This window comes from Oratosquilla oratoria, chromosome 16, assembly GCF_046742065.1.
Source record: "Oratosquilla oratoria isolate Oo_2021 chromosome 16, ASM4674206v1, whole genome shotgun sequence".
Taxonomy (NCBI): Eukaryota; Metazoa; Arthropoda; class Malacostraca; order Stomatopoda; family Squillidae; genus Oratosquilla; species Oratosquilla oratoria.
Genome location: NC_134792.1, coordinates 44,014,959 through 44,031,141, shown reverse-complemented (window position 1 = coordinate 44,031,141; position 16,183 = coordinate 44,014,959). Strand labels below are relative to the sequence as shown.

The following is a 16,183-nucleotide window of genomic DNA, read 5'->3' as shown; positions in this document are numbered from 1 at the left end:
GGGGAAAAGATGTCAAGTACTTACATTACAATACATAAAACACTGGGTCTCACATTGTGGGGACCAACTAATTACCTTGGGATATGGCTGTACAAGTTCAGAGGAAGGTAGAAATTTCTTTATGGAGGCAAGGGCTAACTAACAGGGGGAGATGGAAGATAGTTTAGTTAGTTTAAGGGTTTATTCAACAAAATAAAATACAATTTATACATACATATACACAAAAATTTTACAAAATTACTTGTTGAAAAGGGAGAGCGTGAAGCAAAGCTTATGGGGATATGTGAACTCTTAGGGGCCATAGGGAAAAGATGTCAATTAAATTTCAATACATAAAGCAGTGGATCTCACATCATGGGGACCATGGGATATGGCTGTGCTAGTTTAGAGGGTAAGGTAGAAATTTGTCCATGAAGGCAATGGCTCACTACTAGGGGCAGATGGAGGTAATGTGAACTCCTTAAGGGCATGGTGATTAAAGGGTTAAAAACCACTATCAAGGAGAATGATGGCATTGTACTATGACATCCTATGACAAAAACAAGGTCCCTTTTGGGACAATGAACACTAACTCTAGATATAGAATAACAGAGGAGTCTGATCTGTCCAAAGGCGAATGTGTAATTCTTTTTACATTCTCTTGCACCTCACAACTTCAATTTTTCCCTATTCACTTGTAACTTTCTTCTTGTGCACCCTGTGAAACTTAGTCACCAATTGCTTTAGTCTTGCTTCCAAATCTTCCAAGTGCAGTACCATCTACAAACAATTTATTCACTATCCAAATCCTTCCATTCTCACCCACTAATTCCAAACCTCTGTCTTGGGAATGATGACAGATACCTGCACAAGGTGGTTCTCCATGAAGGATGTCAGAGAGTTGATCCCTACCACCCTGTCAGCTTCCTCAGTTCTATTTGGAGGTACAGTCCTGAGAAACAGTCTTCAGACTGGATCCAAGATTTCTCTTTATGAAATTCAACTGCATTTCCTCCACCTACAAACAAGGAGAGCTGACAACCAGTAACTATTCCACTCCTACTACTTTCAGGTAATGCCATAGAAAGAATTCCACTAACAAATTGTAGATATATCTAAGTTTTCTTTCTAGAGATCAACAGGAGGGCCTGAGTACCACTGCCAACTGCTGTGGAACTGCAGATTTCCAGTCAGCAAAACTCAAGGCAACAACCAATTGATCAATCTCCTTTAGGCCACAATTGCTGCCTATCATCCTCCACATTTATCATTTAGTCCATCTCCCTTTCATTCACTAACCACTACTCATCTGCTCTTTTCACTGCACCTGTTCTTATGTTGCACCAGACCCCAGTCCACTTCAGTACCTTAACATGGGCATGACGTGGTGTAACTAAGATGTGACTGTTTATCCAATCCACCAACTCATTCCAATCCTCTTGGTTCTGATGTTGACGTGGCCCAACATAAGCTCCATCACCTATAGAGGTCCTATAGAGAAACATGCTCATTTAAGTCTGCATTTTATACATAAAAGCATTATATTTGCCAACAGTGGAAGGATGAAAAGAAAAAGGCGACTTGATTAGTGTAGGAGCTTGCAAAAGGGGAATAGACTACAGTGACAGAAGAAATCTCTTGATTAGGGATGGGAGAGTTGCACAAGGGTCATGAGAATAAACTAAAAAAGAAAATGCCTAAAGGATGTGAAGCAATAGTTTTCCACACAGATGCACAAATACTTGAAACAACTTAGAAGGTAATATAGCCAAAGCTACTATGCATGAATTTAAATCTAATAATGAAAATTGGGATGTTCACTGGCAGGGCTCCGACATGGGCAAGTGCAGACCCGGGGCAAGTCGAAAAGTGACCCCCCTCCCCCACCACCATCACTACCTTCCACATCTGATGGTCACTAGAATGATTCACATGTAACATTCATCCATAAAACAACTTTTATACGTACATCATTCATACACACAATTCATGATAAGTAAATCATGCATTAAAAGTACATTAGGGGGAATTTGCTTTACCTTCTTTTCACCCCTTTCCCCTTGTCAGGGCCCTGTTCACTGGTCAACCAGGTTTTTTTTTCAATATGATGGCACCTATGTTGGCATCATGTGGCGTAAGTGGGTAAATGAGGATGCCAGCATCTGCATCTTGATTATATTTATTTTGTAGTTGTAGCTGAGTTACCCCTTAATTCTGTGAACTGGTCTGATCATATTTTGTGTTTATTATTACTCAAAGTGGAAGAGAATGAGTAATACAGTGGTGACTATATTTCATAATGCAAGTAGTGTGATGCATTGTACATTAGGCATCCGATGCTGCATGCAAGAATCTGACTCATACTGAAGAGGTTAAAGCTGTGCTAATTGTAGCTGAGGTAAGCATAGGCTGTTCAAGCCTTGCCAGATGGCAGGTAAGTTTGTATTATAGTAAATTAACAACTTCAAAGAGTCATTTATAAGGAAGCACTAAGCTTTATCTTAATGTTATACTGAATCATGATGATCGAATAATATTGATTTAGCCTTAGTTCAATCCATCCATGAATTTAAACTAGGTTTGAGTATGACAGGAAATTTTGAAAGTAATAAAAAAAAAAATTGAAAAAAATAAGAGAGGAAGAGGAGGTAAATCAAGTAGAGAAGAAAAGGTAAAAGGTGCAGATGGAGAAGTGATAATGGAAAAGAAGGCAGTAAGGGGAAGATTGGCAGAGTATTTTAGGGAGTTGCTAAATGTGAAGGGGAATAGGGAGGGAAAGATAATTGCAGTGGGAAGTGCTAAGAAAATGACTGTGATGAGTGAGGAAAATGGAAGAGAAATAAGGAAGGATGAAGTGAAGGCAGTTAAGATGATGAGAGCAGGTAAGGCACCTGGTCTGGATGGATGCCATACAGAATGTCTAAAAAGGAGGTACAGTGATGGTGGACTGGCTGGTGAAGCTATTTAATGTTTGTTGGAGAGAGGGTATAGTGCCGGAGGACTGGAGGAGTGCCTGTATAGTTTCACTTTACAAGGGAAAAGGGGACAAGTGCAAATGTAGTAGTTTCAGAGGGATTAGCTTAAGGCTTATGGAAGGATCTTGACTGAGAGGATTAGGAGAGAAACAGAGGGAGTAATTGGTAAGGAGCATTGTGGATTTAGGACAGGTAGAGGTTGCGTAGATCAGATTTTTGTGATAAGACATGTGTGAGAAAACTATTGGAGAGGGTAAGGAAGTTTTTTGGGCTTTTATGGGTTTGGAATAGGCTTATGATAGGGTAGACAGGAAGGTACTGTGGGAGGTCTTGCAGATATACGGGATAGGAGAAAAGCTTCTAGGAGCTGTCAAGAGTTTTTACGAGAGTAGTAGAGCATGTGTCAGGATTAGAAATGGATAGAGCAAGTGGTTCGAGGTAAAGGTGGTACTTCATCAGGGTTGTGTTATGTCGCCCTGGCTGTTCAACTTATACATGGATGGGGTGGTGCGAGAGGTAAATGCAAGGATGGTGGGTCAGGGATTGGAGATGGTTAAAGAAAATGGAGAAAAGTGGGAGGTGAACCAGCTGTTGTTTGCAGATGACACTGCACTTGTAGCAGGATCGGAGGAGGGATTGAGGAAGTTGGTAACAGTTTGGGAGTGTGTGTGAAAGAAGAAAGTTGAAGATAAATGTGGGTAAAAGTAAGGTGATGAGAAAGGGGGTGAAAGTGGTAGACTGGAAGTGAGCATTAAGGGAGAGCAACTGAAGGAAGTGGATAGTTTTAGATACTTGGGTGCAAATGTGGCAGGAAAGGGTGGAGTGGAAGTGGAGGTAGAATGTAGATTGAGAGAAGCGAGTAAATGCCTTGGTGGATTAAAAAGTGTAATGAGGAATAGACATTTAGGAATGGATGCTAAGAGGAGACTGTGTGAAGGAGTGATTGTGCCAACAGCACTGTATGGGGCAGAAACATAGAACATAAGAGAGGAAGAGAGAAGGAGTTTGAATGTGTTTGAGATGAGGTGTCTGAGAAATATGATGGGGGTTACTAGGCTGGATAGAGTGAGAAATGAGGAGGTGAGGAGGAGAACAGGGGTGGAAAGGGAGTTGGGAGGTAGGGTGGATGAAAAAGTATTGTGATGGTTTGGACACATGGAAAGAATGAGTGAAGAAAGACTAGTAAAAGAGGTATTGAAGGCAGTGTGTGGAGGGAGTGAACATGAGGGGGTGACCTAGGAGGAGATGGATGGATGGGGTGAAAGGAGCTTTAGGAAAGAGGGGAATGTCTGTTGAGGAAGGACGGGAGAAAACAGAAGACGGGTGAATGGAGAATGGTTGTATATGGTTGATGTTGTGATGCATGAGGTGGAATGGGTGGGGGATGGGGGGGTAAGGTAGTATGTGTGAGAAAAATTTGATGCAGCCCAAAGGGATTTCTCCCTGTCTTCTCCTTTTCTGCATGAGGGGACGGTGTTGGGGGTCACAGATTTAATGAAGTGGCCTTGCTGTGGACGTGCTGCATCTTGCGACACTGCTCCTGACCCAGGGCAGTGGACAAGATGCAGGGATGACCCTTCATCCAGGAGGTGCCAAGATAAGAGGGAGGGTAGAGATTGGAGGGGACTGGAGTGTATTAGGGATGGAATGGGTGGGAATGGTTTTTATGCCTTTGTTTTTTGGCTACCTCCCTTGTAAGGGGGAAAAAGCCTTTGGTATATGCATGTATGATAATTGGAGAGTAATCGGGACCCAAGTGCTGCTCTTTTCCTATATACTGCTATTAGGTTGACATATGCACATGTGCGAGGCAAGATAAAGCTTGTAAAAGATTAAAAAAAAAAAAGAGAAAAATCCTAGAAAGTAGCAAATATATATCAAAGGAATATGTAAAAATACACAGGGATGTAAAAAGAGATGATGAAAAAGGCAATAGAAAAATATAAGGATCAACCAAAACTATTCTATGGATATGTGAATAGTAAATTGAAAAACAAGCATGAAATAGTGAATCTATGCCAGGGTAACATGGAATACATAGAAGACAAATGGCTGAGATCATGAGAAAAAATTTCAAATCCATTTTCACTAGAGAAAAAGTATGGCAATGGGGTGAAGGATGAAAAGTGAAATCCCCCTATAAGAGAAATAATAGCAACACAAGCTGAAATAATGGATCAAATAACAAGCCTTGATGTCAGGAAATCACACAGCCTGGATGGAATTCCAAACTGGATACTAAAGGAGTGTAAAGAAGAATTGGTATGCAAATATAAAATATAACAATTTGTTCACTTAAGGAAGGAAAAATACCAGTAGACTGGAAAAAGGCTAACATCATACCAATATATAAAGGAGGTAACAAGGAAGACCCAACAAATTACAGACTGGTTTCCCTTACAAATGCTGTAGCCAAAATTTGTGAAAAAAATTATCAAAAAGTGACAAAACACCTGGAAGAGAACAATATACTAAACCTGAGACAGTATGGATTCAAACAGGGAAGATCATGTGCCACAAATCTGATCTGCTTTTACTAAAGACTATTAGATATAATAGAGGTAAGGGACAGATGGATTGAATGTGCTTTCCTATATCTACAAAGAGCTTTTGATAAAGTGCCGAATAGAAAAAAATATTAGGAAAACAAAACCCATAAGAGGGGTTCAAGGTAAACTACTGGAATGAATGGAGGATTTCCCGCATGAAAGAAAAATGAGAATAGTGTTCAGAGATAATGTCCTGCTTGGGAAGAGGTGATTAGTGGAGTTCCACAGGGATCTGTACTGGCTCCAATAATGTTTGCTACTTATGTGAATGAGATGGACACTGGTGTGGACAGTTACATGAACTTCTTTGCCGGTGATGCAAAATTGTTGAGAAAAGTGAGCACTGAAATAGATTGAGTTGCTGCGGAGAGATCTGAACAAAATTTGGGAATGGAGTCAGGAATGGGAAGTGGACTTTAACATCAAGAAATGTTGTATAATGGAATTTGGAAAAAGTAAAAACAGGATATCAAGACAATATAAAATTGGTGAAAAGGATGCAAAGAAAGCGGGATTTGAAAAAGACCTGGGAGTAATCACAAAGGACAAGTTGTAGGTTTCTCTGACAATTTTGTTTATCTGTTTATCAAACAGATAAACAAAATTGTCAGAGAACCCTACAACTTGCTGAGGTCAATAGAAGTGGCATTTACTTTCTTAGATGAAGATATGGTGAGGAAAACACTAGTCACATTGATAAGACCAAGACTGGAGTATGCAAAGACACTATGGTCACCCAGTACCAAAAAGAATAAAAGGAAAATTGAAAGACTCCAAAGAGCAACTATGAAGATGGCCCACGCACTTTCAGAACTGTCATAACTTGAGTTACTGACCCTGGAACAAAGAGAAAGAGACTTGTTAACCTTCTATAGAATCATGAGAGGTATGGAAGTCCTTGGTAGGGAAGACTTACTAAAATGGGATATAAGAAATACAAGAGGACATAGAAAGAAACTCAAAAAGGACAGTTATAGAAGATACCTGAAAAAGAACAGCTTTTAGACCAGTCAAAGTAGGGCTGGACTTAGAACAAATTGCAACAGAAGGTTTTTTGGCTTTATCTTGTTTACTAGGTCCCTCTGATGAACACATAAAAAGTCTCCAACTTTTGGACACTGGGAAAGTGGTTAATTTGCATAAATTCAAGATGGCCGCCGTCCAAAGCTTCAATTTACAGATAACTTTTTTCTGGCTGCTCCCAGACCCTATAAATGTATTACAAACAACGGTTTCTGGCTTTAACTTGTTTATTAGGTCCCTCTGATGAACATATAAAAAGTCTCCAACTTTTGGACACCGGGAAAGTGGTTAATTTACAGCCAAAAAACCTTCTATTGCAATTTGTTATAGGTCAAGCCCTACTTTTACTGCACATTATTGTCTATTACATTTTGCCTAGGCCTATACTAATCCCATCATCTTGTTTCTTGTTTCAACAGATTGGTACGACATCTACTGAAGCCATGGAAGAAGAAGTGGTAAATAATCCCTGTGGCATTTGCTCAAACACATTAGACGAAGGAGAAACAGTCAAGCTGAGGGCGAAGGGAGCAGATACTATCAACAAGGCTAGTACTGAACGTGGAACGCCATCAATTACCGTGTCTGAGGGCCAAACGGTGCACATTGATTGCTGAAAGAAGCATGTCAATACGAAGCCAAATAGAATTCCTGGGAAGCAGAAGAAACGTCCTGAAAAACCTGCTCTTTGTTCTCAGACACCAGACTCTTGTTTTACAGAGAACTGCTTTTTTTGTGGTACAAAAATCTATTTGGACACAAAGCATGATTCAGAAGAAGTGTATCCAGTACGCACCTTCAACTTTCAAATGACAATACTTTCTGCATGTGATGCCACGGCTGATGAGTGGGCTGACACTGTTAGAGGCCGAATTAACTTTGCACGCGATCTTCCAGCAGCTGACGCAATATATCACAAGCAGTGCAGCTCAAATTTTCAGACACAGGCAGATCCCCTCTAAATATCGTGATTTCGCAGACAGTGAACCTCCTCACAAGGGTCACAAAGTAGATGCCTCACGAGAGGAAGCATTTCTACTCGCAATCGAGGATCTAGTCAGTGGCAATGATGATGAACAGACTACAGTGGTTGATCTCGTTGATAGAATGTCCCAGTTGTGCCCTGATGTTGAAGCGTATAGTGTGAAGTACATGAAACAGAAACTTATTTCATATTTTGGGGATGAACTGGTTATTAGTAACGTGCGTGGACGCAGCGATGTTGTAACTGTCAAAGAAACTGCTGCAAAGATTTTGCAACAATTCAAAGACTCGCCACAGACTGATGATGAGGAAGCAGAAAAAAGATAGTCAGGGCAGCGGCACAGTTGATCAAAGCAGATATAAAGAACATTGATACTTGTACAGATTTCTATCCATATCCTTCTGAACTCCGGTCACTGGATATGAATGTGGTGTACGTTCCGCAGTCCCTTCGTATATTGCTGCAAGAGACGTTCAGTGGCAAGTCATGTGATCTTGAAGTTGCATCAATTGGACAAAGTATCGTGCAACTTACCAGACCAAGGGCCATTGTAGCACCCATTCAGTATGGATTGGCGGTTCAAATGCACCAGCACTTTGGTTCCCGCTTTCTTGTGGACAGTTTACACAGCCACGGCTTCTGTCTGCCTTACGCAGAAGTTTTGAGGTTTTCGAAGTGTGCTGCCAATTTCAGGGGCACCAACATATCCACTGCAGGCAGGTTTGGACAGTTCGTGGCAGACAATGTTGATCATGATTGCGAAGAAGGGAGTTGAGCATGCAAGGGAAACCGTGACATATGTGATAGGTGAGGACACAGACTTGTTGGTGCTGTTGTGTCATTATGCAGAATGAGGGATGAATGGTTTGTACTTCAAGTCGAGCAAGGAAGGTGGGAAATGTTGGCATATTAACTCAGTAGCAGAAGCTCTCGGTGAAAGCATCTGTAGTGTCCTGCCAGTTGTCCATGCACTCTGTGGATGTGACACAACCTCACGACTGTATGGTATTGGTAAAAGGGCTGCCTTGAGGAAAGTGAGGAAAGACAACGGTTTCTTGAAATGTTTAGAAGCATTCTGTTGCCAAAGTGGAAGTAAAGATGCAATATCATCAGCTGGTGAAAAGGCCTTGGTTTATTTGTACGGGGGAAAAGGAAATGACGCCCTTGACTTTGAAAGACAAAGTTTTGCAACAAGGTGGGAAAAAGTTTAACTACCGTTGAAGTTCACAGCCTTCCCCCAACAACCGATGCAGCCAAATACCACTCATTCCGTGTTTATTGTCAGGTCCAGGAATGGATGGGGAACTGTGTGGACCCCGAGAAATGGGGCTGGTGTCTGCGGAAGGGCCAGCTTGAACCAAAGACGATGGATTCGCCAGTGGCTCCTGATTCACTACTGAAATTGGTCAGATGTCAGTGTAAGGACAACTGTGACACTCAACACTGTAGTTGCAAACGGAATGAGCTTGAATGTTCCAGTGCATGTGGTGAATGTAAAGGACTCTGTCAAAATAGCAACTTTGATGCAAGCACCGATGATCCAAGTGAATACAAACTCCTATCATGCCTCTGAATGACGTCATACTACGTCATGGTGACGTCATATCATATTTGCAATGCCTCATTCTGTATTTCTTGAATTTATCTTGAATTTATGTTTTACATGTTCATCAGAGGGACCTAATAAACAAGTTAAAGCCAAAAACCGTTGTTTGTAATACATTTATAGGGTCTGGGAGCAGCCAGAAAAAAGTTATCTGTAAATTGAAGCTTTGGACGGTGGCCATCTTGAATTTATGCAAATTAACCACTTTCCCAGTGTCCAAAAGTTGGAGACTTTTTATATGTTCATCAGAGGGACCTAATAAACAAGTTAAAGCCAAAAAATCTTCTATTGCAATTTGTTCTAGGTCCAGTTAAATGATTGCTAGATTTACTGGACTATTTCCCCACAGAGTGGTGGATGTATGGAACAAATTAGATGAAATGATAGTGTGTGCAAAAACCATACACAAATTTAAGAACAATTTAAATACTGCAAGATGCAAAGATAGGACACCACAAGCATAGCTCCCTTTCCCATAAGATACAACTACAGTAGACCCCCGATATAAATAATCTCAATACTGTATACCGCATATCAGATATGACAGACAAAAAATCTGACCAGACAAACCTTTGCTATAATGGGTTTTCTTCTGTTATAGTGAGGGATCCTCAGTTATAACTGATCTTCAGATATAATGACAGACCCGTCCCCATATCGTCCATTATATCAAGGATTTACTGTAATTTTTAATCCTACTAATTTCTAATACCCGACAAACTTCAGGATATAATGGATCTATCTGGTATTTCCATCGGATATAATGGATCCTCTATTATAACGGATCTTTAGATATAATGACAGACCCCCGTTCCCATATCATCCGTTATATTGAGGGTTTACTGTAGGTAAATACACCTGCCAGCCCTCCTTTTCACCCCTCATGTGGAGAAAAATGTCACCACTGTTCCCATATAGGTCATTGAAGGGGACTAAATAGGACACAGTGATGGGTTTAAGGATTACAAAGAAAGATCAAACCAACAGGAGACCTTTTGGTCCATAACTAGGTTGGATACTAAGAATAATTAAAGAAATGAATAAACAAGCAAACCAAACAATTGGAAAGCATTACAGCATATTGTTTAGATGTTTGTCTCGATTAATTTTTCAGTCTTAGGTCAGGGGTAGACAATTTGGTCACCCACACACCCAGGACACCCAGATTTCCTCTGTGGGCAATCATGGGTTGTTCCAAAGGATCCCTCTGGGCAACTACTGTAAAAGTGGAATTGTCCACCCCTGATATATATATATATATATATTATATATATATATATGCTCATGTTGAGGCTAATACAGCTACAAGGAAAAAAAATTAGCAATTCTTTTTAACGTCTCTGGTGAATTTCATCTGCAGGAAATCATGAGTTGCTCCAGAGGATCCCACTGGGCAACTACTGTAAAACTGGAATTGTCCACTCCTGCAAACTATACTACATTACACTGCTTCTGCAAGAAGTTTATTCCATTCATTAACTACACAGTTGCAGTAGTTTCTACTTCCCAATTAAATCTATGCCATGATAGCTTGAATCTGTTATTTCTCATCCAATTTGTATTCAGTATGAAAACTTCATCATACATGATGTTGATTCCCTTTAAAATCTTGAAGAGCTTATCAAGTCACCTCTGAGTCTATGCTTTTTTTAGGGAAAACAGATTCATATTTTAGAGGTCCCCTACTCTGTATTTTTCTCCTTTGAAAAGTCAAGGCATAAAAGGGTCTGGACTTGACTAGAACCCTAGTAACTGGTTACGTGAGTATACAAATTCAGAATTAGTTATGTCACAAAAATTAAGTTCCAAAATAGAAATACCAATACAGGGAATCCCCTATATATGAAACTCCAATATACAAGGATTCAAAGATGCAAATAAGAAAAAGTGAGGAAAATTTTCTCTATATGAAAGGCATGTGCTTCAATGGTACTAAGTATAAAAAAAAAATAAATAAATAAATAAAAATACTCTACAGAACCAAGTTAATCACACGAGCAATTGCAGAACCAGTCTTGCTTCAATATATGAATTATCAATATATAGGGAATTTCCTGTTTACAATTTCATACAAATCTGCAAATCAAGGGTTATCATTCATAACCGCTTCATATGGCATATTCTCTTATTGCTTGCAAACATCTAGAACAAAGTTTGAAAACAATGCACCAGGAAATTTACTTGAAACAATCAGGATGCTTCTAGCTATACTGTAATGTCACCTACCAACCACCATCTACTGAACAGTCCTCTCACAAACATCCACTGATAAACAAGAATGTCTTGTGCCACAGCTCATGATCTGGCTTCTGCATAAATCAAACTCAGACCTGGGAATAGAAGCTGAAGAATATCCCAAGTTTGAAGCTTCTGCCAGCAGCTCATTTCGGTCTCTTCCAGATGATATGGTGGCAATGTGTGATGTGACAGAAGTGTCTGAAAAATCAAACATATTCTCCTATACATGCAAATTACCTCATACTTATTGAATCAAATAACCCCATCTCACCAAACAAAACTAAAACACCCTTAAGACATGCAAGAATCACACTAACCTGCCTCCATTCAAGTTATCACCTATCTCTATAATAATATCAATATAGAATAAACTTGGGAACAGACACCATGCCCTAGATGCTGACATTTACACAAAACAGAACATACTGTGCATTGGCCAGTATTCACACTGTAATCAAATCTGTTGCTCCAGTACTTTCTTTCAGGAGGCCTGTAGCTCTCAAAAAATGGTCACAGGATAAGAGACTGTGTTGCTGTCTAGAAAGAGTAAGTGTAGGAAGTGTTGGAATGTATTATACTGTATTTATCTAATTGTAGTATACAGGAATAGAGCAACACTCATGGGGTCCCACCTTTTATTCTCCAATTATACCTAATTTAAAATTCATGCATGGTTCCAACTTGGCCTATATTGCCTTCTAACCTATACCAAGTATTCATACATCTATGTATTTTTGTACGAGGTATTGGCTGCATGATATTGTGGCAAAGTAACATGTACTTGATACTTTAGGGTCTATATAGGGCGCCCCTACGGACCAGAGCCACACATCATTTTGTCTGTGATAGAGAAACTCTTTTCATAGAGAAATTATGACACTTTTATACTACGACTATCCCTCTGTTATGCTTTCCCCCAACCCCTTGTTGCCGTCCTGTACCATTTCTAAATATTCATTTCCTTTTTTCGCCTACCCTGTGGTGGGGAAAGAGAATGCTACCACCAAGTCTTTCCACTCAAGTCGTAAAAGGCGACAAAAAACGGGACAGGGGATGGGATTAGGAGTCCTGCTACCTGTAGCCCCAAAAGGGGACATTCCTAAAAAAAAAAAAAGTAAAGGCATAAGAGGGTCTGGGAGTTTTCCAACCAGTACCCTAAGGTTTGGGTCTTTTAATGTGCGTGGATGGATGTGGTAAAAGGGAAGAGATAGGCAGTATGTTTGCGAGAAGATGGATGTGCTGGCTTTGAGTGAAACTAAAATGAAAGGAAAGGGCAACTGTGAGTTTGGGAGTGTAGCTGGGAGGTACTCAGGAGTGAAGAGGGGACGAGGGAGAGCAGGGGTGGCTGTACTAGTAAGTGAAGAGATAAGTGTGTAGTAGAGTGGAAGGAGGTTTCATCAAGGTTGATGTGGATGAAAGTCAAACTGGGAAGGGGGATGTGGGTTTTGTAAGTGCGTATGGGCCTGGTAGTGAGAAGAACTTAAAGGAAAGGGAGGCTTTTTGGGTAGATATAAATGAGTGCATAGAGGGATTAGGGAGAAATGTCAATGTAGCTGTATTGGGAGACCTTAATGCTAGGGTAGAAAATTAACTAATAGACGGAGTGATTGGGAAGTATGGAGTTCCAGGTAAAAAATGTAGTGGAGAATTGATGGTGGAGATGTGTCTTGAAAGAGAGTTGATGATAGCAAATACAGTGTTTAGGAAGAAAGTCAAGCATAAGTACACATGGGAGAGGGTGGTGGATGGAAGGGTGGCAGATAGAGCATTAATGGACTACAGTATATAGTGGTGACCAGGAGTAAGGTAGGAAGAGTTAAGGATGTACATGTTCTAAGGAGAGAGAGTGGGGGAATATCAGATCATTTTCTGGTGGAAGGTAAAATGAGAGTGGAGAATAGGTGGAGAAAGAGGAAAAGTGCAGAAGGTAGGGAGGTACTTAGAGCGAACTGCTTAAATGAGCGAAAAAAGGAGTGAGTATAAGAAGAAGCTGAAAGAGGAGTGGGAGGTAGTGAAGGATAGAGTAGAACTAGGAGTGGAGGGGGAATGGGGATGGTTCAAGGAGGGAGTCATAAGGAGTGCAAAGATGGCGTGTGGAACAAGGAGGGCGGGAGGAAATAGAAGGAAGGGTAGCGAGTGGTAGGATGAGGAAGCAATGAAAGGCATAGAAGAGAAGCAGGCATTCATAGATTGGCTACAAATTAGGATGAGGGAATCATATGTGAGGTACACAGTAAAGAAAAGGGAAGTTAAGCATAAGATAAAGGAAACAAAGAGGAGAGCAGATGTGAAATGGGGTAAGAGTACGACAGAAAATTTTGAAAGTAATAAAAAGATGTTTTGGAGGGAAATTAAAAGAGAAAGAGACGAATCAAATAGAGAAGAAAAGGTAAAAGGTGCAGAAGGGAAAGGTAGTTGTAGTGGGAAGCGCTAAGAAATTGAGAGTGATGAGTGAGGAAAATGAAGGAGAAATAGGGAAGGATGAAGTGAAAGCAGCTGTTAAGATAATGAGAGCAAGTAAGGCACCTGGTGGACTGGCTGGTGAGGTTATTTAATGTCTGTTTAAGAGAGGGTAGAGTGCCGGAGGACTGGAGGAGTGCCTGTATAGTTCCATTTTACAAGGGAAAGGGGGACAAGTGTGAGTGTAGTAGTTTCAGAGGGATCAGCTTGTTGAGTGTAGTAGTTTCAGAGGGATCAGCTTGTTGAGTGTAGTTGGGAAGGCTTATGGGAGGGTCTTGATTGAGAGAATTAGGAGAGGAACAGAGGGAGTTTATTGGTGAGGAACAGTGTGGGTTTAGGAGAGGTAGGGGTTGTGTAGATCAGATTTTTGTGGTAAAACAGATATGTGAGAAAGATATAGGAAAAGGTAAGGATGTTTTTTGGGCTTTTATGGATCTGGAAAAGGCTTAAGACAGGGTAGAGAGGAAGGCACTGTGGGATGTATTGCAGATATATGGGATAGGAGGAAAGCTGTTAAGAGCAGTCAAGAGTTTTTACAGTAGTAGAGCTTGTGTTAGGATTAGAAATGGAAAGAGTGAATGGTTTCAGGTAAAGGTGGGACTTCATCAGGGATGTGTCATTTTGTCCTGGCTGTCCAATCTTTACATGGATGGGGTGGTGCAAGAGGTGAATGCAAGGGTAGTGGGTCAGGGGTTGGAGATGATTAAAGAAAATGGAGAAAAGTGGGAGGTGAGCCAGTTGTTGTTTGCTGATGACACTGTGCTTGTAGCAGGATCAGAGGAGGGATTGAAGAAGTTAGTGAGAGTTTGAGGTGTGTGAAAGAAGGAAGCTGAAAATAAATGTGGGCAAAAGTAAGGTGATGAGATGTACAAGGGGAGAGAGTGACAGCAGGCTGGAAGTGAGCATTAAGGGTGAAAGACGGGAGGAAATGGATAGTTTTAGATACTTGGGTGCTAATGTGGCAGGTAAGGGAGGAGTGGGAGTGGAGATAGAATGTAGGTTGAGAGAGGCAAGTAAATGCCTTGGTGGATTAAAAAGTGTAATGAGAAATAGACATCTAGGAATGGATGCTAAGAGGTTATATGAAGGAGTGATTGTGCCAACAGCACTGTATGGGGCAGAAACATGGAACATAAGAGAGGAAGAGAGGAGTTTGAATGTGTCTGAGATGAAATGTCTGAGAAGTATGATGGGGTTACTAGGCTAGAGTGAGAAATGAGGAGGTGAGGAGAACAGGGGTGGAAAGGGAGCCACAAAACTGATTCCAAAAATAAATCATATGAAAATAGACTAAAACATATGAATCTGTTTTCCCTAAAAAAGCGTAAACTCAGAGGTGACTTGATACAGGTCTTTAAAATTCTAGAGGGAATTGACATCAAAAGTGACAAAATTTTCACATTGAATGAGAATCAGACAAGAAACAATGATCTCAAACTGTCCAGAAATAGATTCAATTTGAAAAAGGATAGAAACAACTTTGCCAACCATGTAGTTAATGAATGGAATAAACTTCCTGCACAGGTAGTGCAATGTAGTTCAGTTCAAAGCTTTAAGAATCATTAGATAAACACCTAAGCAAGATGCTGTAGTGATTATAATTTATTTTATATAATTTGTTTTTGTTTTGTTATCATTTGTCCGTTTGATTCTCATTTATTATTAGTTATATGTCAATTTCTTATTTACTATTCATTTATGTATTTCATTTATCTACATTATTATAGTTTTTATTAATTTACTATTATGATTTTTTTTGCATCCGACCTAAATATGGACCAAAAGGTCTCCTGTCGGCATGCTCCGCCTTTGTAATCCTTTGTAAGAGTATTAGGATGGTTTGGACACATGGAAAGAATGAGTGAAGAAAGATCAGTGAAAGAAGTGTGGAAGGCAGAGGTGGAAGGAGTGAATATGAGAGGGCATCCTAGGATAAGATGGATGGATGGGGTGAAAGGGGCATTACAAAAAAAAGGAATGTCTGTGGAGGAAGGATGGGAGAGGACAGAAGATAGGGGTGAATGGAGAGGGGTTGTGTATAGATGATGCTGTGATGCATGAGGGGGAGTGAGTGGGGGATGGGGGGTGAGGAAGTATGTGTGAGAAAAAACAAAAAAATTGACACAGCCCAAAGGGATGTCTCCCTGTCTTCTCCATTTCTGCATGAGGGGACGGAGAGGGGGGTTGCCGAATTTATGAAGCAGCCTTGCTGTGGATGTGCTGTCTTGCGACACTGCTTCTGACCCAGGACAGTGGACAGGATGCAGGGATGACCCATCATCCAGGAGGTGCCAAGATAAGAGGGAGGAGGGGAGTGGAATATATAGGAAATTGAATGGGTAGGAGTGGTTTCTATGCCTTTTTCTTT

At 40.5% G+C, this 16,183-nt stretch overlaps 2 protein-coding genes across 9 annotated transcripts in view; one reads left to right on the top strand and one right to left on the bottom strand.

Moving 5' to 3' along the window:
• Positions 1–9,216, top strand: part of LOC143033942 (uncharacterized) — a 49,493-nt gene extending 40,277 nt beyond the window's left edge. For 4 of the 8 annotated variants that reach the window (XM_076199632.1, XM_076199631.1, XM_076199625.1 and 1 more), the window contains one exon: positions 6,946–9,216. In XM_076199632.1, the coding sequence (XP_076055747.1) occupies positions 6,946–7,143 (198 nt within the window). In that variant the 3' untranslated portion in view covers positions 7,144–9,216. Of the gene's footprint in view, positions 1,052–6,945 lie in introns of all 8 variants that reach the window. The other 4 variants (XM_076199627.1, XM_076199626.1, XM_076199629.1 and 1 more) reach the window with 2 other exon arrangements.
• The window catches only part of LOC143033940 (uncharacterized), a 63,859-nt gene that overhangs the window by 15,105 nt on the left and 32,571 nt on the right, over positions 1–16,183 (bottom strand). Inside the window, exons 2-3 of the mRNA XM_076199623.1 lie at positions 11,448–11,553; positions 1,347–1,470 (exon numbers count right to left, since the gene is read on the bottom strand). Coding sequence (XP_076055738.1) covers positions 1,347–1,470; positions 11,448–11,553 — 230 coding nt within the window. The remainder of the gene's footprint in view (positions 1–1,346; positions 1,471–11,447; positions 11,554–16,183) is intronic.